Source organism: Xenopus laevis, chromosome 7S (genome assembly GCF_017654675.1).
Source record: "Xenopus laevis strain J_2021 chromosome 7S, Xenopus_laevis_v10.1, whole genome shotgun sequence".
NCBI classification, from domain to species: domain Eukaryota; kingdom Metazoa; phylum Chordata; class Amphibia; order Anura; family Pipidae; genus Xenopus; species Xenopus laevis.
The window spans coordinates 41,988,040-42,013,014 of NC_054384.1; the positions used below are offsets into that span (position 1 = coordinate 41,988,040).

Genomic DNA, 24,975 nt, shown 5'->3' on the forward strand with positions numbered 1-24,975 from the left:
AAAAACCATAAATGTGCACTAAATCTACTGAGATGATCTATAGTGTCTGGTATAAATTCACTAATGAGTACACTGTCAAAATATGTCAACAGTTTCTTACAACACTTGGTGGGTATGCTCCCATCATATCTAAAAAATACCATTCATATACAATGCATTGAGAAAATATAACGGCAAATAACTTGGTAACACGTGATGTGTTGGCCCTGTATAACAATATTTCACAGGACAACAGAGTACAATCCGTGAGGTATTTCTTGGAAACTATGGAATATTACCAGTTACTCAGATTAAATTCATCACATGGACTATAGAAATTACAATCATTTTATGCTGTGGACACAGTTTTATACTCAAAAGATAGGGGCCGTGATGGGATCACCGTTCGTGCATGCTTTTGCAAATTTATTCATGGGTCACTGGGAGGAACTAGTCCTGTACAAGACCAAATGGTTTAAGGAGGATATAAAATTTTTAAAAGATTTGATATTCATATGGCAGGGCCCCCAGAACAAATACATGGATTTTTAAGTGAAATAAATCAAAATAACTGGAATCTGAGGTTTACTATGCATTATAATAAACAATATATTAGTTCCACATTTCTACATTGGTACGTAGTGAGAGCAGACCCAGTAATAGGGGAAATATTAGGAAGCAAACCAGAAATAGTATATAGAAAAGCAAGGACAATTGAAACAAGATTTCATATTTTCATATTAATCCATATGGATTAATATGAAAAGTAATGGAATGAATAAATGTGGGGAAAAAATCATGTACAACATGTGGACATGTGGGAGAAAAGAAAAAAATGGAGTTTCAATCTAATGTAACAAAGCAAAGGTTTGAGGCTATAGGATTGTGATGGGCGAATTTGTACCATTTAGCGAAACACAAATTTTGAAGCCGGCATCAATTTGCGAGGGGCAACCAGGAAACTAAAAACTAAATTTCTGAACATTGAAGAATGTAATAAAGGGATTAGAAACCCACACATTATCTAAACATTTTAAGGATTTTCATGAAGGGAACCCAGATGTACTAAGGATCATGGGTATACAAGTACTGGAAGGGAATAGCAGAGGTGGGGATAGGGTTAATAAATTAAGGAAATGTGAAACTTACTGGATATATACCTTGAATAATATGATACTAAATGTATTGAATGTGGATATTGATTTAGCAGCTTTTACGGTGTAAAATGCAATATCTTAACGTTACTTATAGGTGATCACACATAAGCTGTCAAGGGGAACGAAGCTGGGATTGAAGTATACGGACAGATAAAAGTTTTATATGTAACATTTTATTATAACCCTGTGATTGCACATACAGTAATATGTGGTGATTGGGCAAAATTGAAGAAAAGAAAATTACTCTTAGAATAGTTCCCCTGCTTTTTTGCACTTTATTTAATTTTTAGGTATTTGGTAGAGTGTGGAGAAGAAGTACTTTATTAAGAAAGCTGCAGAGTGGGAGGAGGAAGAGTATCAAAGGAGTTGTTTGCCTTTCAAACATTTTTTTTCAGTACAGTTGTTTTCAGATTTTTCACCATAAACAAATAAAACCTTTTTATGCACCTGATCATAAATTGTTCCAGAACAGCTGCATTTCCCCTTGCAACTCCCTATGCCTGCCCATAAACTGTTCCACAACAGTTGCATTCTTCCATTGCAACTCCCAGCACCTGGCCATAAATTGTCCCAGAACAGCTGCATTTATTTCATTTTAGTCCATTATAGTCCTCCCTCGTGCTTTAAGCCCTGACCTCCCATTCTCTCTGTCCCCCTTTATCATTCTTTTATTCTTTTTACTCATATTTTCCATTCACCTTACAGTATTTAGTAGAATTAAGTCAAAGGCAACTGGAGTTTTCTTGAAATGTTTCACCACTTCAGTTCAACTGAGTAGTAGGGATTTTTAACCAACACCTTACCGAAGTTCAATGAAACCATTGTGATTGGATGTATGTGACTGTACTACCCTTAAGTATTTAAATGTTGGGGAATGCCCCACAGAGTGGAATTCCTACCGAGTGGTGAAACCTTTTCAAGAAAATGTCCAGTTGCCTTTGACTTAATTTTACTTAATATCATGAAATGACTGAGAATCTTCATAGACATTCCCCCAGACGTTTTCCAGTTTTTCACCCTTTTAACATCTGTACCCTTCTACATACAGTACCCCTACCTTAAACATCATTGTCATCTTTAAATTATCAGCATCACCACAATTGTGAACTATGTTCTGCTATACTTATTGTACATGTTTCTCCTGCTATGGGGATGTACTCAGAGTGTGTCTGTATTACTAACTGCATTTTCTAAATATCTATGCAAATATTCTTATTTGTAAAATTATTCCTGCTTTATTTTAGAAGACAAACAAAAAAGATTCAAGAACAATTAAAAGAGTCACAGAATGGAAACAATTATTGCCTCCACTCTTCTAGTTTGTTAGCAAAAGCAAAATCCCTTGGAGACAACAGAGTTCAAATGCATAATGTGAGTAAAAGTCAAATTTCTCAGCTGATCAAATTTTACATATTGCATGATGTTTAATTGTAGACTCGGCTCTCCTTAAACTTGCTTTCAAGACTGATCTTTCACCACTGTTCTGCATATGACAACTTAGCATTTCTGGAGTCAGTGATGAAGATTTTCTCTCTGCTTCGTTTGCTGTCTCTCTGTGAACACTGTGAGATGTAGATTGGTGGTTGTCCATACTGGCCAATAGGACTATTGGCAAGAAATAGTAAAAAATAACATTAAACTGCAGCCTTTTAACTGGGCTAAAAGTCAACTCTGACATGTTTCTATCTCAAAGATATGGGAGGGACATTACAATGTTCAGTACAACAATTCCGTATAAAAGAGAGTATATGGTTGCAAATGTATTGCAGCATATTGAGAATATTACAATTTAGAGAATTTTGAGTGTGTAATGTGCAAAAGAAATGTGATTTAACAATGCTAATCTGATTTATCAACAGTATTCAAAATCACAAAGGGATCCTGAGCCAGTAAGAGAAAAGGTTATAGAGTCAAGCTTTACAGAAACTAGCCCTTTCTCAGATTCCCCACCATTAGACAGAGGAAATGTGTCCATAAAGCATCATAGGTAAGCAGTAAATCAGCATATTATGGACTTAGCTTCTCACTTTAAAAGTTATTTTTTTCAATTTAAAAATTAAAGTTGTATATATGGGGTTGGAGTATAGATTCTACATGGAATTTTGAGGAAATGTTAATGTCTTATTTGTTTTTTCTCCACTAGTTCTGTATACCCTCACATCTATTCTAAATTCATATGTTTAAAAGTTCTCAACACAGTTTGCAAGGCGATAGGACTAAAGGACCAATGTCTTGACTTGGCAGACCAAGTACCAAAATATCTTGTAATATTAATAGGTGAGCCAACCACTCACTATCATACTAAAGCAGAGGGAAACTCAGTATTGCTTTATTTCCATAACTGAAAATGCACTGTGTACTACACTAATGTGTTTTAATAATTAGTGTAATAAAAGGGACTGTAGCTGGTATCTGAACGTCAACTTCCTGACTGTGCATTAACATCTAGTGGTTAAGCTTTAGACCATATATTATATTAATATGCACATATTTATAATATACATAGTTTTGTATGGAAATGGAAAAGTATGGAATGATAGAGTTTCATTCTCAGGATTAATTACTTTTTAATTTTTAATTAAATACTTTTTTAGCACAAATTTAATAACAAATACACTTACATATGTAATAGGCAGAATGCATGTCAAGTACAGTATATACTTGATTCAGTAAACATTGTTTTGCACCTCTAAATAACTATATCTTCAAATGATTAACAGTGTTTAAAAAAAAGGTACATTTCTGCAACCATTTAATTTAGTGCTTTTCTTTGGAAATTAGTATTTCAGTCTGCTCTGATGAACTGCACCTCAATTGCACTCTGGAATTAATGCTAGCCTTAGTAGAGTGTGGTTTTAATGGCAAATCAAACATACATTTTGGGGGGGCACACACAATAAAGCGAACACAAAATGATACAAAATTGATAATTGATTTACATAGTTACATAGTTAATTACAAAGTTAAAGTAGGTTGAAAAAAAGTCCAAAGTCCATTAAGCTCAAATGAAACTCAGCACACATACATACACACTCACTCCAACCCCTCCATACACACTTGAAATATACCGTATATACCAATATCTAAATTGGTAAATTCTAATTGTAGATTTTAGTATCACTATATCTTTGGATAGTCTGCTTGTCCAAGAAATCATCCAAGCCTCTCTTAAAGGCATTAACAGAATCAATCATCGCATACCTCACTGAACTCACTGTGAAGAACCACCTCAATTAAGGAAACCCCCAACACACCACCATTTAGTGTATAACTCACATTTATATTATTTCTGCCAAAGTGTATTACCTTGCATTTAGCAACAAAAAAAAACAGTGTGGGGCCCAGTTTTCCAATCTAGTCAAATCACTCTGCAAAGTGGCAATATCCTGCATGGACCAAGTACAGACCCCTGCAGTACTCCATAAACAACACTAGTCCAATTAGAAAATCTTCAATTTACCACTATTCTTTGTAATCTATCCTTCAGCCAGTTCTCTATACAAGTACAACTACTATGTTTCAGGCCAGTATTCCTTAATTTAACCAGTAAATTTCTGTGTGGTACTGTAGCAAAAGTTTTAGCAAAGTCCAAGTAGATCACATCCACTGTCATTGAAGAGTTGAGGTTCCTACTCACCTCCTCATAAAAGGCAATTAAATTTGTCTGGCATGATCTAATTTGCCAAAAACCATGCTGCCACAAACTCATAATATTATGATTAGCAATAAAGTCAAGTAACTTATCCTTAAATACGCCTTCAATAATGAAAGAGCTATCCCTCATTATCATGAATGGATTAGTTGTGATCCACAAATTGATCATGTTAATCTTCAAAGCTAATTGTAAATCCTTTGAATCATCACTGAATCACAGAGCATTCATAGATCAGCATGACCACAGATGCAACATTAGTTACCAAGGATCCAAATGCCTCAAAAAAACAGCACTTTACAGAATGCTTTTAAACTGTTTATTATAACATGTTGCATTTATTTAAATAATTATATTTAACAAATTAACCACAAATAATTGAGTGGCTCTTCCCCACTCCACCAGACACATTCATTTTAATAAATGAATAAATAACCAAACTACACACATTGGCTACTACTAAATTATTTGGAAGTAGTGATGAGGGAAATATTTTGGCAGGTTTCACCGTGAAAAAGGTGGCCATACACTCCAGTAGGTAAAAAAACATTGTCGCTCATCAAAAAAATGTGTTGCTTATAGACTTCAATGCAAGAGGTGACATTTTTGGGGTCAGATTCGCCCATCACTATTTGAAATATACAAAAAAATTGTGTATTTCCGTAATTTGCTATTTCCCACTAAAAGTGAGTTAATTCCTTAAAGAGATACTGACACCAGGAATTAAACTCTTTTTTACATCTATTATTATAATTTTCCTCCAAGATCTTCCCCTGTCCCTCAGATATCACTCACAGCAAACAACACTACCTTTCATTCCACCACACAGGCACGCTACCTAGGAGTTATCCTAGACTCGCATCTGTCTTTTTACCACACTTTCAAACACTTGCAAAATCATGTCGTAAAAAGAGGTGTGCATCTGGACAGCACATGGAAGTCTACATGTAGGCCCATAAAAGGTCCCCTTATTGTGCTCATTCACTCAAGGTAGTGTATAGAAAGTTATCTTGTACCACTAAGCATTGAGCACTAGTTATTCAATCCAGTGCAAGGCATAATTTGCACTGCATTATGGATAGGCACAAATGTAATGTCCTCAGAGCCCTTAACTGTCTGTCACTTTCTAGGAACACTTGCATTACACCAGTGCCTACAATATGCAGAGTATTTCCCCATTCTTTGATAAACACATTGATAGGTAGGAAACGGTTATACATAACATGCTGACATTGTTGTAAAATATATGCAGGGATTATAAAAAAAATTAAATTTTTTTTAACAGTTTACAATAAGATGGTTCAATGTAACATAGCTAATGACAAATAATATCATCTACCTTGTTCCTCTTTGTTTTGAAGAAACCTTTCATCATGTTGCAGCCCTAGTCAGAGGAGTAGGATGCTACACAGAAACGCATTTCGGAGAACTCCCCCTCTGCCCCGTGGGCGCCTCAATGGAATTACAGGACCAGCATATCAGCAACTTGAAGAGCCTGGCCTGATAGATCAGGATACAATGTCTTGCCAAGGGTAGGTGATGAAATTCACTAGAGCATGAAAATGCAATATCAATCTCAAGATTAAAAAAATGTAGAAACTTATCTCCTTTAATCTTTCTTGTGAGCTGTAACTTTTTATGTCCCTAAAGGATGAAACATTAAAATCAAAGAAATATTTTAAACATAGACGGCTAGAGGAGATGTTCTCTATAATTCCTTATTGACTTTTGTCTGGAATAATAAATAATAAGATAATTTTTATATTTCTTTTTTCTTCTTCTAGAGTTATCCTCATTTTCAGAGTCCTTCAATGGAATGGCAGTGTGCTTGACTATATTTCACTTTGCTGTACAGTTCAGTGCTTAAATGGTTCATTATCATTGTCATGAGTTGTATTTTTTGCAAAAAAAATATAAAATTTGAAGTGATATCTTAAATCTACTTGATTTAAGCCTACTTAAAATATTACATAGTCACATATTATGTTTTTAGTCATATCAATATGCCTCAGAGAGCAAAGAAAAATTCCTTTCTGACAAGATGGCAATCAGACTAGTCCCTGGATCAACTTGTACTATGTTCTATATTTTAAAACCCTGTATTCCCTCCTTTGCTAAAAAGTCTTCTAACCCCTTTTTAAAGCTATCTAATGTATCTATGTAGTGTAGCTTGTACGACTGCTTCAGGGTGAGAATATTTACCTAGAACCATTCTTCTAATCAGAATCGGTAACCTTGTGTCAGTTGAAAAGACCAACTGGTAAATAAAGCATTATACAGATTTTAATATGATCCCCTTATATATTAATACATAGTAATCATATTACCCCTCTTACCACCTCTTCTCCAGCATGAACAACCCCAACTTGGCCAGTCTTTCCTCATAGCTAAGATTTGACATACCTTTTACCAGCTTAGCTGCCCTTCTCTGCACCCTTTCTTTTTTTGAAAGATTTTATTTATTCGTAATTTTAACAAGAAAAAAGGGAAAGAGAGGAGAGAGAAAGGGAGAGAGAAGAGAAGAAAAAGAAGAAGCGGAGTCTCAAGGGTCGTTGAGAGCGGATAATGTCACAAAGTACATCGTTCAGGTCAAAACAATTACACTTGTAATACAATACAGTTACATATAAATCACATTGTTAAGCTTGGGCTGAAACCCAAGTTCCCCAAATCTCATCAAACTTTTTAGAACATCCCCTCGTAATGTAAATCAACTTTAGCTTTGAGAGAGAGTCATCGATTAACTGTTTCCAGAAGGTAAGGGTGGGAGCAGACATCGACTTCCACTGCAGCAAGATCGCCTTTTTGGCATAATACAGTGATTGTAAATAGCACAGTCTTTGGTATTTACTCATAGTACCTTCTGTTACAATACCCAGTAGACACGTAAGAGGAGAACATATGCCCGGGAGATCCAGAGCTGTCGCCAGGTATAGCGTTACAGCACCCCAGAACTGCTGGATCTCTGGGCATTCCCAGAAGACATGGAGATACGTTCCTGTTGCGTTACCGCATTTGGGGCAAACATCCAGGGCATTGGGGAACATCTTAGCCAGTCTATATGGGGTATAGTACACTCTATTTAGAAACTTTATTTGGATAAATCTATCCCTCATTGAAATTGCTATGTCAGGCACTTGTTTCAGTGCATCCCTCCACATTTCCTCATCCAATTCAGGAATGTCCCCCCTGTCACAATATCCCCCAGAACCCTGATACCATATTTGGCCCAACAACTAACCTCTGGGACAAGTTGAAATTGGGGTAAATTACTATTGCCCCATAAGGGGGTCCAAATGGACCAGGATAAAGGGTCAGTCTTTACCATCTGCAGTGCTTTTTGGTACGCCCGAGCCACAGTTAGCATAGGCAAAGTATCGGTATAGTACAGGGACGGCCCCCTGTATAGTGACCGAGCCAGACCTTCAAAGGAGCCTACTGCCGCTGCCTCTAAAACCACAGCTTGGTTATCCAGTTTTGGATTCAGCCACCAATGTGCAAAGACCAGTTGACTAGCCAGAAAGTACAATTTGAGGTCCGGTAGGGCTAAACCACCTCCTGTTATGGGGGCACAAAGTGTCTTGAATGCTATACGTGGATGCCCCCCCGCCCATAGGAAATTTCTGAGCAGACCATCTACCCGTTTGAACCAGCCTGCTCGTGGAGTTATAGGCGAGTTCTGAAAGGCATAAAGAAATTTCGGTAAGCTAACCATCTTGAAAATATTCACCCTACCGGGCAGTGAGAGTGGAAGCTCTTGCCACGTAGCTAGTTTGGCAGAAAGTGCCTTCACTATAGGGTCTAAGTTGAGAGCAGTATATTGCTGCAGGTCCCGGTGGATCTCTATTCCCAGATATTTGAAAGTATCAACTACTTGCAAGTTCCCAATTCTCGTGGGGCAATTCCCTGGAAGCGGATCAATGGGGAAAATAACCGATTTACATTCGTTGACCCTAAGTCCGGAAAAGTCGCCAAAAGTGGCTACTGTTTGCAGGAGGGCTGTAAGAGCTTGATTAGGGTTTGCCAGGTAAATTAACATGTCATCCGCATAGAGAGACAATTTCTCTGTCACCGGTCCCAACCTAAGCCCCTCAACCTGCCGGTTAGCTCTGATTTGTCTCTGCACCCTTTCTAATTCAGTAATGTCCTATTTGAGTACTGGAGACCAAAACTGTACAGCATATTCTAGATCTGGCCTTACCAGCACAGCACACTGTACAGTGGAATAATAACCCCTCTTCCCACAAATCTATGCCCCATTAATACAGCTCAATACCTTATTTGCCCTTGGTGCTGCTGACTGGCATTGCTTGCTACAAGGACTCAAAGGTCCTTTTCCACTATAGATTTGCATACTTCAGTCCCATTAAAGGAATTGTTCAGTGTAAAAACAAAAAACTGGCTAAATAGATAGGCTGTGCAAAATAAAAAATGGTTCTAATATAGTTAGTTAGCCAAAAATGTAATGTATAAAGGCTGGAGTGATTTGATGTATAACATGTCAATCAGAACACTTTTCAGCTCTCTTGGTTTACACTGACTGGTTACCCTGGTTACCAGGCAGTAACCAATCAGAGACTTGAGGGGGGCCACATGGGTCATATCTGTTGCTTTTGAATCTGAGCTGAATGCTGAGGATCAATTACAAACTCACTGAACAGAAATGTACCATGTGGCCCCCCTTCAAGTCGCTGACTAACTCAGAGTTATAGAGCTGAAAAGCAGGAAGTTGGAGTCTGGCTGTTTTATTAGACATCTGTTCACTCCAGCCTTTAAATATTAAAATTTTGGCTAACTAACTATATTTTGCACAGCCTATCTATTCACCCAGTTTTTATTTTCACACTGAACTATTCCTTTAAGTGTAAATGTGGCTTGAATATTTTTACATCCCAGGTGCATGACTTTACATTTATCATTATTGACTCTCATCCGCCAAGCATCATGACGTTACTGATCCTGCCTAATCATATTTTCTGGTTTTTGACTCCTGCCTGACCTTTGACTTAGATTCCTGCCACCTGCCTTGAACCTCTTACATAGTTACATAGTTACATAGTTGAATTGGGTTGAAAAAAGACAACGTCCATCAAGTTCAACCCCTCCAAATGAAAACCCAGCATCCATACACACACCCCTCCCTACTTTTAATTAAATTCTATATACCCATACCTATACTAACTATAGAGCTTAGTATCACAATAGCCTTTGATATTATGTCTGTCCAAAAAATCATCCAAGCCATTCTTAAAGGCATTAACTGAATCAGTCATCACAACATCACCCGGCAGTGCATTCCACAACCTCACTGTCCTGACTGTGAAGAACCCCCTACGTTGCTTCAAATGAAAGTTCTTTTCTTCTAGTCTAAAGGGGTGGCCTCTGGTACGGTGATCCACTTTATGGGTAAAAAGGTCCCCTGCTATTTGTCTATAATGTCCTCTAATGTACATGTAAAGTGTAATCATGTCCCCTCGCAAGCACCTTTTTCCAGAGAAAACAACCCCAACCTTGACAGTCTACTCTCATAATTTAAGTCTTCCGTCCCTCTTACCAATTTAGTAGTCTCTGCACTCTCTCCAGCTCATTTATATCCCTCTTAAGGACTGGAGTCCAAAACTGCACTGCATACTCCAGATGAGGTCTTACCAGGGACCTATAAAGAGGCATAATTATGTTTTCATCCCTTGAGTTAATGCCCTTTTTTAAGCAAGACAGAACTTTATTTGCTTTAGTAGCCACAGAATGACACTGCCCAGAATTAGACAACGTGCTATCTACAAAGACCCCTAGATCCTTCAAATTTAAGGAAACTCCCAACACACTGCCATTTAGTGTATAACTTGCATTTATATTATTTTTGCCAAAGTGCATAACCTTGCATTTATCAACATTGAACCTCATTTTCCAGTTTGCTGCCCAGTTTTCCAATTTAGACAAATCACTCTGCAAAGTGGCAACATCCTGCATGGAACCTATAGTTCTGCACAATTTAGTATCATCTGCAAAAATAGAAACATTACTTTCAATGCCCACCTCCAGGTCATTAATAAACAAGTTGAAAAGCAAGGGACCTAGTACAGAGCCCTGCGGTACTCCACTAACAACACTGGTCCAATTAGAAAATGTTCCATTTACCACCACTCTTTGTAGTCTATCTTTTAGCCAGTTCTCTATCCAGGTACATATACTATGTTCCAGGCCAGCATTCCTTAATTTAACCAGTAACCTTTTGTGTGGCACTGTATCAAATGCTTTAGCAAAGTCTAAGTAAATCACATCCACTGCCATCACAGAATCGAGGTCTCTACTTACCTTCTCATAAAAAGAAATTAAGTTAGTCTGGCAAGATCTATTACGCATAAAACCATGCAGGCACAAACTCATAGTATTATGATTTGCTATGAAGTCCAGTATCTTATCCTTTATTAACCCTTCGAAAAGCTTTCCTACCACTGACGTCAGACTAACTGGCCTATAGTTTTGAGGCTGAGAACGGGATCCTTTTTTGAATAGAGGCCTGATTCTCTTGCCTGATTCTCGAACACGTCTCCTCTAAATCCTTGCCAGTACCTAATTTACAGACTTTGTTACGCACTTTTCCTTGTTGGTTTTCACAGCAGAAAGCCCAGGGCAACAAAAGGGCATTGGTGAACACTGGAATCAACAGGGGTCCCCTATGAATTTGAGTGTACCCATCACTGTGCAAGGTTCCTGATAAGGAAAATGTTAGTTAGCTTGGACCATCGAACCTTCCCAGACTGGTGCTTCCTCTGCTATGGAGGGTTACTTCGACGTAATTATGAACCGTCTGGACAGCCAAGGGACTCAACAGGTGCATCTTGCTCAAGCTTTGCAGCACATTACCTCACATTTGGATACACTTCAAATTTCTGGGACCACTGCTCACTCTTCACCGCCTGCACCTGTAAAGGTTCCTAAGATTCCTGCTCCAGTTTGTTTTGGGGGTGATCCAGATGCTTGTCGAGGATTCCTGACTCAATGCAAGATCCAGTTTGATTTGGCATCCTACCAGTTTATGACGGAGAGGTCTAAAGTGTCTTATATCATCGCTCTTGTACAGGGAAAGGCCCTTGCTTGGGCTTCTCTGTTACTGGATAGAGATGATCCCCTGGTTCATGACTCTGCTGCCTTCCTTTCCACATTTCGTCAAATGTTTGATGTTCCCGGGTTGGAAACTTATGAAGATCAACCAAGGATCCAATATGGCCTCTGAATATGCCATAAATTTCCAGACTCTGGCTGCAGAAGTGTCTTGGAACAATGAGGTGCTTATTGCAGCTTTCTGGAGGGGGCTTCATGAGGATCTAAAGGATGAGCTCGTTACTCAGGATCTACCTACCTCTTTTGATGAATTCATAGTCTTCATTGTCAAGATAGATTCCCGAATGAAATAGAAGTCTTTACTCAAGTTCCATACTCACAAACCCGCTGTTTCTACTTTTGTTCGATCTGAGTTTTCTCCACCTGTGGTTCCCACAACACTGGTTCTTGATGAACCGATGCAAATTGGCGCTACACGATTGACTGCTGAAGAAAGAACACGTAGGAGAGCGGAAGGACTTTGTATGTACTTTGGACTCAGTGGGCATCTCATTAGGTCTTGTCCATCTAGACCTCAGCATCAGGGAAACACTTGAGCCTAGGTGTAAGGGGAGAGTCTTCCCTAGGCAAGATTTGTGCACTCCCAAATGTTTATAAGTCTTGGTTGTTTCTCCCTGCTTCCCTCTCAACCCTGACTGGAATGTTTTCCTGCCAAGTCTTTGTTGATTCTGGAGCTGCAGGAAATTGTATCAACAAATCTTTTGCAAAATCCTGTGGATTAAGGTCAGAGCCTCTCGAGGTCCCACTTTCTGCTCATGCTGTGGATGGCTGACCAATCTCTCCAGGAGTCCTTACTTCAGATACCACCCCAGTTCTCATTCAAATCGCCAGTCTTCACGAAGAGGAGATTTCCTTTCTGGTCATTCAGTGTCCTGAAACTCCCATAATTTTGGGATTCCCCTGGCTCCGGTTACATAATCCCTCTTTTGATTGGTCTACTGGAGAACTCACCGATTGGAGCTCGTTCTGCCACTCAAATTGTATTTTTACCTCCATTATTCCAGTCTCTGCTTCTTCATTGTCCTCAAACGTTAGTCTTCTTCCAGATGTGTATAAAGACTTCATGGATGGCTGAAATTCTACCTCCACATCGGGGTTTACGATTGTCCTGTTGATTTGTTACCTGGTGCTATTCCTCCTAGGGGAAGAACATACCCTCTACCTGTCCCTGAAACACTAGCCATGAAGGCTTCATCAGGAAGTCTACTTCACCCACTGAAGCCGGTTTCTTTTTTGTGCAGAAAAAAGATGGCAGTCTTAGACCTTGTATTGACTATCGTGTGTTGAATAAGATAACGGTTAAGAACCGGTACCCCTTCCCCTTATTCTGGAACTTTTTCATAGTTTAAGGGGAGCCAAAGTCTTTACCAAACTTGAATGCCAGGGGGGTGAATGAAAAACAGCTTTCAATACCCAGAAAGCCACTATGAATATTTTGTCATGCCCTTTGGCCTATGCAATGCCTCCGCTGTTTTTCACGATTTTTTGCAGTCTTGTGTCATTGTATATCTGGATGATATTCTGGTTTACTCTTCTTCATTTTCGGATCATGTTGCCCAAGTAAAACAAGTTTTGGTCAGATTAAGAGAGAATTGTCTCTATGCCAAATGTGAGAAGTGTGAATTCCACAAGACCAGTATTTCCTTTTTGGAATATATTATTTCTCCTTCAGGCTTTGAGATGGACCCAGTCAAGGTGTCTGCTGTTATGAACTGGCCAGTTCCTACTGGCTTGAAAGCCATACAGAGATTTTTGGGGTTTACCAATTTTTATCGTAAGGACCTCGTTATATTGGCCCTTTCAAGATTAAAGAGATCATTAACAGTGTATCTTTCAAGTTGGATCTTCCTCCTAACATGAATATTTCGAACTCTTTCCATGTGTCTTTGATCAAACCTCTGGTGAAAAACATTTTTTTCTGTGATCAACCTCTTCCTGCTACCATTTTTCTCTTATCAAGAGTTTGTGGTCCAAGAGATTCTGGACTCTCAAAGATTTAGGGGCAATATTCAGTATTTGGTGCACTGGAAGGGGTTTGGGCTTGAGGAGAGGTCTTGGGTAAAAGCCTCTGATACCCATGCTCCTCGTTTGGTCAAAGCCTTTCACAGAAAATTTCCTCACAAGTTATGGTACTCTTGAAGGAGGGGTACTGTAAGACGCGCTGGAAGATCTGCCTCTTCTCTTACCTCTCAGCTTGCCTCTCTGCCTGCTCGAGTGCACAGCGAGCACTTCCAGGTTCGGGTCTTTCTGACACTGGCGTTTGATGCACAGCATCTTGACACTCACGTCATGACATCACTAATGGGTGCCAAATTTGAATCTTTGGCGCCAATTCATCCTTAAAAGCCCAGTCCACCATTTTGTAAATGCTTTACTGATTCTGCCTAAGCGTATTTTCTGACTTTGATATCCTGGTTTTTGACTCTTGCCTGACCTTTGACTTCGATTCCTGCCAGCTGCCTTGAACCTCTTGCCTGATTCTCGACCACGTCTCCTCTAAACAGCCGGTACACAGTTTGCACTTTTCCTTGTTGGTTTCCGTAGCAGAAGGCCCGGGGCACCAAAAGGGTGTGTCAGTGAACACTGGAATCCACTGGGATCCCCTGTGCATTTGAATTTACCCACTGCGCAAGGTTCCTGAAAATGAGAACGGTACACCCTGATTGCCAGTTTGTCAAGATCCTGTTGAATCCTGGATGAACAAATTGGGCTGCATAATGTTGTGTTATCTGCAAACGCTAATAAATTGCTTGCAATACCTTACCCTAAGTCATTAATGAACAAGTTAAATAAAAGTGTACTCAAATTTGTCTGACATGACCTATCCTTCATAAAGCATACTGATTGCTGCTCATAATACTATTCACTAGTCGAAATACTGTGGGTCAAAGTAATGTATTCATTTTGAATGTGATCTCTTAACAAACCTTCAAATTATTTGCCCACCACAGATATCAAACCTACTGGCCAATAATTGTCAGGCTGAGATCTTAATCCCTTTTTAATCCCTTAGAACCTGGGGTGTATGCCAACTTGCCCTGGTGCTTTGTTCACATTAATTTTTAGTAAAGCCTTATGGACCATATCCTGACTAGCCACTGACTATATTGAGCTGAGCCAACAGTGCAGCTATAAGGTGGACCTGGGAACTTTGACTCCTCTATTGTGTACACTAAAAAAAAAAAAATTGATTTAGCATATTTGCTTTTTCTGTATCTGTTACAACCATACTGATACCATTATTTAAACCTGCATCTTTTTACTGTTAATACATTTTTTGGGGTTAGTCTTAACCTCTGCATTTCCTATCTTTACCTTTGAGGTTATAGTATTTACATTCATTAAAAGCAGCTTCTGTCTCCCAGACTTGTAGTTTTTGAATGCCTTTCTCTTCTTTTCTATTAACTTCTATACTTCTACATTCAGGGACAGACCTGCTCCTTGATCAGTGGCCCCTATTTAGCATATAGAATTAACAAGCATTTTACATTATCACTATAGTAAAAGTGTTCAGTAAATATCATTATTGTGAATATAGAAATTTCCAAAATAACAGTCAAGGAGAATAGCTCATATTAGTTTTAACAGAAATCTGAACCATTGTAAAATATTGTAAAATTATAGCAACAAATACACCTGCCCTTGTTTTTTCAATTAAAAAAAAACTATTTTGAGACAGTGGTATCCTTTTTTCTTTTTTTCACTGGGCTCCGTAGTGAGCTTGGGATGGGCAGGGAGCCAGCTTAGGTTGGTGGTCCTTGCTGATAGGAGGACTAGCTCTTTTCCCTCAGTAGACAGCTGTGACCACTTGTAGAATAATCAGCTGGGAGGATTGTGCTGGCCAGGACCAAGTGGGGCGCCACCTGGTTATGCACAAAGCTTTAGCAAATCGCTAACCGCTATTGAGGTTGAGCTTGGCTGACCCAGCAGATTTAAAAGGCTGGCATTTCCTCTTGCATGTGCCCACAAGCAAATGGTAAAACAGTGGTCATGCAATGATATGGGTTGTGCTGACTGGGGAAGCAATTAAGGAATTTCTGGACCTTAGCACATACTGTGTCCCAACTTAAAATGGATGTTATTAACATTCCCCTTATTTTTCTGCAGATGTCCAGTCTGGAGCCTAGACAGGGGAAAAAGCAGACACCTGGTCATCAGACAGTGTGATGCCCCCTAATTATGAGAGGGGTCACTGTGAAGCTTGCCTGGCTAAGGCTGGTCAACTTCCTCAGTCTGCTGATATTGCAATAACCTGGTTTATAGAATTCCTTCAGCATTCCTTTTTGGAAATTAGGGATTCTTTGTCTCAGGTGGTCCATATCTGGTCAGGAAGGGAAGACTTTTTCTGTTCTACCCTCAGTGGGAAAGATTAGTTCCAGATCCCTGAGTTCTTCCGTTGGTAAGAGAGGGGGGTACAGGATAGAATTCTTCCATTAGCCTTCTCCTTGGTTCCAGAGTTCAAAAGAGGCCAGGGAATTTATTCCATAGTTTTGCTTGGTACCAAAGTCAAACAAAGCGTTTTGTATGATAATTGATCTAAGAATGGTAAATCGATCTATAAAGAAAAAGCAATTCTGGATGGAATCAATAAAGTCAATTATTCAGATTGTGCAAGAAGGAGATTATCTGGCAATAATACAGTAGATTTAAAATATACCTACTTACACCTGCCTATCTTTCCTCATCACAGTAAATTTCTGAGGAGAGCAGTGTTTATGCGGAAGGAGCTTTACTATTACCAGTTCAGGGCACTACCTTTTGGGATAACCTCTGCACCAAGAGTTTTCACCAAGGTGGTTGTAGCTGTTGCACCTTCTCTCAGGAGGAAGGAATCAATATAATCCCTTCAGTATCTCTTCTGTTAAAGCATATTCAAAGAATTTTGGGGAACTATAGTTAAACTATAGTTGGATAGTGAAAAATCTTCCCTCGCTCCATTCAGACAGAAACAATTTTTGGGGACTATTATGGATATGGTCAAGATGAAAATCAGAATTTCTAACTCCGGAGAAAGTTTTTGATCTTCATTCTCAACTTTCAGCACTGAAATCTTCTGAGCTGATATCTCCTCATCAGAGGATGAAAGTTTTAGATCTTGTGTCAGCCTCCATCAAATCAAATCGATCCAAAGGGCCAGATTGCATATAAGTCATCTACGTAGTAAATAAATAGTGCCAATACATTCACGATACTTGTATAACTTGTGTGCTGCAGGCTCTGCATGTCTCCTGATCACGTGACTCAACAGGATGCATTCAATAGTAGAACAAAAATAATGAAGTTGCGATGCCAATGCGGGTGGTGTACTTAAAGTACCTCCAAGGCTTTAATGTGCGGAATATAACCAAACGTTTCAGGATCCTCACGCTCCCTTCCTCAGTGGATAAGTGCACATATATATGCTGTAGAGGCATATAAGACATCTACAGCAGGAAGTGCTTTCCAGATGGGACAGAGACAGAGTCCCCGGGCAGAAAATTGTAGATCTCATGTCAGCCTCCATAGAATCAATCCAGTGGGCCAGATTACATATCAGACATCTGCAGCAGGAACTGCTTTCCAGAAGGGACAGAGACAAAGTCCCTGGGTAGAAAAGCTTTGTGTCTCTAGAGGTAAAAAACCCCCTAGATTTGTGGTTTCAAATAGAAAGACTCGCTCAGGGAAAAAATATAGAGGAACCAGATTATTGTTACAACAGATGCTTCTCTCAGTGTTTGGGGGCTCATATGGAAAGCCTCTTTGCACAGGGATCTTGGGATTCCATAAAGAATTCCCTCTCATTCAATTTCAGAGTTAAAGGCAGTTTCTCTTGCACTAAAGTCCTTTCAGAGGCATCAGAGTGGTTGTGACTTACCTGACCAGACAAGGTGGTCCAAAATCCAAAGTCTGAAAGGAGCTATAAATATTCTTCTGTGGGCAGAGCAAAATATCATAGATCTGATGGAGATTCTAATAATTAGGGGTCAAGGCAACAAGATGGCAGACCAGGGTTGCACTGGGCCCAGGAGAAAAGTATCTGAACCAGAGGATATTTCAGAAAATTGTCAGGAGATGGGGGATGTCAATCATGGACCTGATGGCAACACAAGAGAATTCCAAGCTTTCCAGGTTCTGCTCCCTCTACACAAAATATCATACTTGGATCCTGGATTCTCCGTCTGTCAAGTGGGAGTTCAGACTTGTTTATGTTTTTCCTCCCATTATTTGGATAGGGAGAGTTCTAAACAAGATCTGTCTAGACCAGGCCTCGGTAATTGTGATCATACCATTCTGGTTGAGAAGGTGCTGTTTTTCTCTCCTAATGCAGAAGTCAAGGGGAGTATTTGGATCCCCTCTTGCACCAAGACTCTGTTGTCACAGAAGGGTGTAATCCATTAAGACACTAAAAGTCCATTTATCTGCAATTTCAGCCTCCTTGGGGATCAGGCTTCCTGATGAGCCTCTTATTAAGAGATTTATCAGTGCATCTTTCAAGTTAAGATCCACAATCTTGGAGCCCGGTTAACAATGGGATTTGAATATTGTGTTAGAGAAAATCTGTGATGCTCCATTTGAGCCTTTGGAGAGTGCCAACTAAAACATCTTTCATACAAACCCCTTTTTCTAATGGCACATCTGCAAAGACAGTCAATGAGGCATACATAATATTTTTTCAAGAATAGGTAGTGCTAAGAACTGCTCCTTTTTATAGACCCAAGGTAGCCATGGGCATCCACGGATACATTCAAGAGGGGGGCCCTTGCTCCTCCCTGTACTTATACTTGTACAAAATAAAGGATACTCACTTGCCATATGTATATATGTTGTTTTCTTCTTTTTTTATATAAGCACAATTCTTAACATTACCATTAAGAACATGCAATAAGCTTATAAAAGACCTACATCTTATGGTCATCACCCTTTCAAATAAAACTATCCCTATTCTACTGCTCAGAAGCAGCAGTCCAGTTTATCTCCACCCCTTCCCTCTGTGAGAAGCTTCCTGCTCCTCAACTGTGTGGGAAATGAAAGAATCATGAATCAGCTTATTTCCCAGGGCAGATGAGTGTGAATTTGTGTGAATGCCAGTGTGTCTGTGTGTGTGTGTGTGAGTGTGTCTGTGTGAATGACAGTGTGTGTCTTTGTGTGTATCTATGTCTATGTGCAAAATTAACTGTAGTGTTAATGTGTACAAGAATGTGTTACAAACTCTGTATGTAAATTATAGAAACTATAATGAACCTGTGTATAGCTGTGTAACTACATTCATAGTTATAGGTACAGGTTGAATGTGGGTTTTTCCTACAGCCATTCTACCAGTGCATTTGCCACAAAGCATATTAAACCATACAGTTCCTTGCTTTGCTTGCTCTGCTGCTCCATCTATCCATGGCCTCACACTATTCACAGTCTTCTTTTTAACCTTTCCCTTTTCATTCTGCTGAGCTAACCCCCCCCCCAAACACTCACCTCTATGTCACTAGTAACTCTCTGTCAGGGCCCAAAGGCTCCGCTTAGGATTTGTGGACCAAGGAGGAAGCAGCAGGCACAAAACACAGTTTGCGGTATCCAAGGGGTTAAGAAGTTAGCGAAGGTTCTTAGTCAATATAACAGGCCGAGGTCAAGATCAGGAATCAAGGTCAGAATCAGTAATAACGCACCCAGGAACACACTAAGTTGAACCTATAATCGGGCAAGGTCAGGAAGTCTTTGGCGTCTATTTAAAGGGGATTTTCACTCCAAAATTATTGCGCTGATGTCACATGTCACTACTGTAGGTAGCCTCCGGAAATACGAGAGACCAAGATCATTTCCACCTCATACTCCTGATGACCATCCACAATTACAGGAGCAGAGAAGAAAAGGAATGTCCAGGCACTGCAGGTTTTTTATAAGGGACACATGAAAAACATTCGGAATCCGCATCTCCAAGGATGACTGAAGCCGAACAGCCACTGGATTGATGATCTCAATTATAGGGAAATTTAGGACCCAATTTAGGAGATGGGACCTTAAGGTGAATTTTCTTGGTAGAGAGCCAGACCCTATCCCCAATAGAGTATTGAGGAGGAGAAATCCTTTTCTTATAAGCATAACATTTCTGAGATAGAGAACTTTTCTGCAAGTTGGAGTTTGTAGCATGCCAGATTGCAGACATATGGGAAACTTGATCATTGGCTGCAGGTACATTAGTGAGAAGTAGATGTTGGGGAAATGCTAGATGATGTAGTGTATTATTGTAAGATAATTCGGCCCAAGGGAGAAGATTTTGAAAATTGTTCCAGCTCTTGATTGACTCGTTCTGTGGCTCCATTAGATTGAGGATTATAAAATGAAGAAAATTAGATAGAAATATTGAGGGATCTACATAGAATTCTCCAAAATTTGGAAATGAATTGAGGGCCTCTATCAGAAACAATTTCAGCAGGGAAGCCATGGAGGTAAAAATATGTTCCATTGCAGTGGGTAATTTACGTAGAGGAGTAAAATGAGCCATTTTACTAAATCTGTCTATTACTACCCAAATGACAGTATAGCCTGGGGAGGCGGGTAGATCAACAATAAAGTCCATGGCTAGATGGGTCCAGGATCGAGAAAGTATGGGTAGCGGCAGGAGCAGTCCTTTAGGTGAAGAATGACTTATTTGGATGCAGCACAAACAAAGCAGGAGCAAACAAAGTCTATGACATCTTATGATGAAATTAAATGTGAAAAGAAGAGAGCCCAACGAGCCTGTCTAGGATTTAATTGTTTAAGGCCTTGGATATACTCTAGGTTCTTGTGTGAAGAAGGGGGAAGAAAAGGATATGTGTTACCACGAGAAGGCATGGTGCCAGGGAATGGGTCAATGGGGTTGTCATAAAACCAATGGCGTGGAAGGGTTTCCGCAGATTTTTTACAGAACACGATCAAGTGAAATCTTGATAGACAGAAGGAAGATTGAAGGTCTACTGAAGCCACTGTCATCTTTTGCAGGGAGTTTGGAGGGAGACAATTCTGCCAACAAAAGGAATTCCAATGTGAAATCTGTGCTTTAGACCAATAAATGACCGGATTATAGAGGTGATGCTAGGGTAGCCCCCAAACCACAGGTGTGGATGGACAGTCAATAATGTGGAAAGAAAGTCTTTCGTTATGAAGAACACCAACTATAAAGGGTAACTCCATGGAGCATTTTGAGATGAAGGCAGTAGACAGAGGTCTGTCATCAAAGACCTGAAGAGGGACAGACAATGGTTGCAGGTGTATGGCATGGCGTACAACAAATGACTGATCCAGGAAGTTCCCAGCCACACCGGAATCAAGGAAGGCTTGAACATGGATGGTTCTTGGAAAGACTTGAAGCTGCACAGAAAGCAGAAATCTGTGAGAGGATTGATTGGGATAGGAATCTATTCCGTCCAGGTGAATTTCCCCAAACTTACCTAGATGTGGAAGTTTCCCTGTTTTGCAGACAATTGTAGGCAAAATGGGCTTTGCCCCCACAGTACAGGCATACCCCGGCAGCACGCCTTCACAGTTTCTCCTGTTCGGAAAATCAAGCTCCACCTATTTTCATGGTTTCCTCCGAAGAGGTCGGAGAAGAAGAAACAGAAATGCTAAGAGACTGATGCTCTGCTCTCAAAGATGAGTATCTACTTTAATGACCAAACCAATGAGATCTTCTAGTTGTTCAGGTAGATCACGAGAAACCAAGTCATTTTTCAATTGAGTAGATAGTCCTTGGTAGGATACTGCATGGTAAGCCTCATTATTCCAATTCATTTCAGAAGCTAGAGTACAGAAATCAATGGCATATTTGCTGGCAGACCAACTCTCTTGACAAATCTGTAGCAGCTGTGAAGAAGCAGAAGCAACCCTGCCAGGGGCATCAAAAACTGTCCGGAAAGATTGAAGAAAGGCTTTGGCATCATGAATTAATGGAGAGTTATTTTCCCATAGGGGAGATGTTCATTCTAAAGCCTTCCCCTCCAGACTGGTAATAACATACCCTACCTTGGCTTGCTCAGAAACATACTGTGCAGGTTGTAGTTCGAATTGGATGAGGCATGGATTCACGAATACTCAACAGGACTGGGGGGTCTCCATTGTAGTGAGGAGGAGCTGGAATTCATGGTTCCTGGCCATGAGATGGAGCAGATGGTGGTGGAACCGCTGGAACTGACACAGGAGTTGCCGGCAGGGCAACTGAGACTTTAGCAAGAATGGCTTTCAGTGCTTGGCCAAAATGAGTTTGCTGTGCCTACATGGCCTACATGTGGGATGCCAACCTGTGAAATGCTCTGCCAAAGTCTGGTTGGGCTTCCTCAGAAGGGTCCATGGCCCGATTATACTATCAGGGCTCCAAGGCTTCGCTTAGGATTTTGCAGACCAAGGAGGAAGCAGCAGGCACAAAACACAGTTCACGATATCCAAGAGGTTAAGAAGTTAGAGAAGTCAAATCCATGCAGAGGTCAGTTAAGGCAGCAAGGTTCTTAGCCAATATAACAGGCTGAGGTAAAGATCAGGAATCAAGGTCAGAATCCGTAATAACGCACCCAGGAACACACTAAGTTGAACCTATAATATGGGCAAGGCCAGGAAGTCTTTGATGTCTATTAAAAGGGGATTTTCACGCCGAAATGAGCATTCTGAAGTTACGCGTCACATGCTGACATTGCGCGCTGCCACAGCACATTTTGCCACGCGTCCGTCATGACGCCACACACATTTTGACATGCATGCGTCAAAATGCGGCACCGAAGGGGAAAAGAACGCTAATGGGCGATCCTTACACCCTCTGCCTCATTTGAATAGATAGAAATATCTATAATATTTTAAGATATATTTTTGAACCTCACCCCCTTCTCCTGCACCTGTCCTGTATCCTCCTCATTGTTTCTTTTTGAACATTTGTATAACATATATTAAAAATTAGGGTATGTAAAATGCAATAACATTCATTGTTTTCCTATTTTGTCAAAAAGGAATAGATTTGCCAAACCCATGCTGTGAAAACAAAACACTGTCATCAACATATTTACATAAAGGTTTATTTACTACTGCACTTGCAGTATTCAAAAAACAATTTTGGGTGCAAATTGCCATGCATTTATTATAGTGTTCCTCCCATAATTCTTTAGCAATTGCGACCATGCTGGGAGTTGAACTTATCACATCAAAATAAATGTAACAGCACATGTTCATGGTACCAACTCACTCCAAATAAATGCAAAGCTGTTGTTTTCAGACTCACATTTGGCTCACAAAAAGCAAAAAACAGCAATTCACAGGTCCATGTTAAACATGCAAAAAAAAAAATCTAAGACTCATCTAACTGCTTAAGCCATCCAGGCTTACAACTTGCAACATGGTGCTTTATTAACTGTTGACATCTGACTGGGATGAGGAAGTGACAGAGCCGCCAATGGATTATACTCACAGACATTGTGTTGTTGCAATAGTAGGTCTTTATGTTGCACAGAATATGCTGATGCAGAAAATTCCCGGTGCAGCACTCCTGTAAGTGTTGTAAAGTGTTTCTTTGTGCCAAAAATATTTCAGGCGTCTGCCCTTTATCAAGCCTAACCTTAGGGGTTGCTGCCACCAAACACTTTTGCTATTGAATTATTTTCTACCTTTTAGACAAGTATAACATGAGCTGTTAATTTTGTATCTGGTATTTTAAATGAATACATTTATAAAATAATTTAATACATGTCTTCTTCTGTTATCTGTTCCAAATGGTCTTTGTGTAGCAGTTCAAATAACAGAGGGAAAAGAGCTTCGGACAGATTAAGTAGGCAGCTTATTGAGCAGTATATGGCACTCTCAGACAGACTTCCCCGATTGCTATCTGGCCAAAAGTCATCCAGATGTCGATCAGGCAGGTTTAAAAATCCTGTCGGATCAAGGACCACATTGGTTTGTCCTCTATCAGACCGTGCATATTCTCCATATTATGATCCAATCACTGGGATTTAGGTCCAATGACTGAATCAGCCCAATATTGCCCTCAAGGTGGGCAAATTGGGGAGAAATCCACTCATCTGGCAACCTTGTCAAACGAGTGAATCACTGTATGTATGTCCAGCTTAGGTATGCCTTTTTGAGTTACAAATGCACCTCCCTTTTATGTATCAGTCTGGGTTGGTGATATTGCACAATTCCAAATATGTTCTCATATTTCTCAGTTTTATGTTTGAGATTTTAGAGAATCATCAGTGAATTTGTCTAAGCTATGGAGCCCGTATATTGTGTTATGTCCTTCAGTATGATTCCAAATCATCTGCTAAAACTATAAGAAGATTTGGACTGTTCTGTAATTTTCTGGATCCACAGTATGTTGGATATCTGCATTCTGAAACAAAGTGAAATCAACAAAACATATGACAAACAAAGTCCAAATCATATGCCAAATGTTAGTGTCTTATATAAAAGGCAGAAACAAACATGTATTATTGGTGGGAAATAAATAGTTGTGACCCTACTTAGGCCAAAACAGCTTTATGTTTTGCATTTAAAGTTGCTTAGTCCACATATAGGTAAAAAACTAAGAAATCATGCATGACAAGATGTCATTATTGCTTAACATTGAGTCATAATAGAGGGTTTTTAGAGTTGATGATACTCCTTTATGCATGAGAAGAAGGATTATAACAGTACTATTTAAGGACACCTACCCTAATAGGAGTTGATAATGAGAGAGTGTTTTTTTTATAAGAGATAGAGAAGGATCACTAACAAAGGTAGGAAGAAATCTATGGATACTGGTATCAAGGGAGCAACTATGTCAAATAAAAGGAAATGGTCACTAGTATCAATTGTAAATGAACAGGCTAGTATAGAAAAGCTGGGTTTAAGAAAAAAGAGATAATGTACAGCTTTATATTAGTCTTGGTAGAGCATACATGTCAAAAGCCAGAATGCATAGGATCCAACAGAGCTAATTAGAAACCTTTGTTAGAAATGAGGCAGTGTAATAGTTAGAGTGATAGGATGGGTCAGAAGCAGTATTTTAAATGATAGACATGATTCAAATATTTTTTAACTAAAATGCTAACATTTCAGAAGCTTATCAAGCATTACATATACTAATGAAAA

The 24,975-nt window shown here is 39.6% G+C and overlaps 1 protein-coding gene across 4 annotated transcripts in view; it reads left to right on the forward strand.

Annotated features, from left to right (window-relative positions):
- Positions 1 to 24,975, forward strand: part of LOC108703350 (pro-neuregulin-3, membrane-bound isoform-like) — a 500,441-nt gene that overhangs the window by 471,850 nt on the left and 3,616 nt on the right. For 3 of the 4 annotated variants that reach the window (XM_041571154.1, XM_041571155.1, XM_041571156.1), the window contains 3 exons: positions 2,381 to 2,507; positions 2,996 to 3,123; positions 6,150 to 6,320. In XM_041571154.1, the coding sequence (XP_041427088.1) occupies positions 2,381 to 2,507; positions 2,996 to 3,123; positions 6,150 to 6,320 (426 nt within the window). Of the gene's footprint in view, positions 1 to 2,380; positions 2,508 to 2,995; positions 3,124 to 6,149; positions 6,321 to 6,572; positions 6,727 to 24,975 lie in introns of those variants that run through there. The other variant, XM_041571157.1, reaches the window with a different exon arrangement.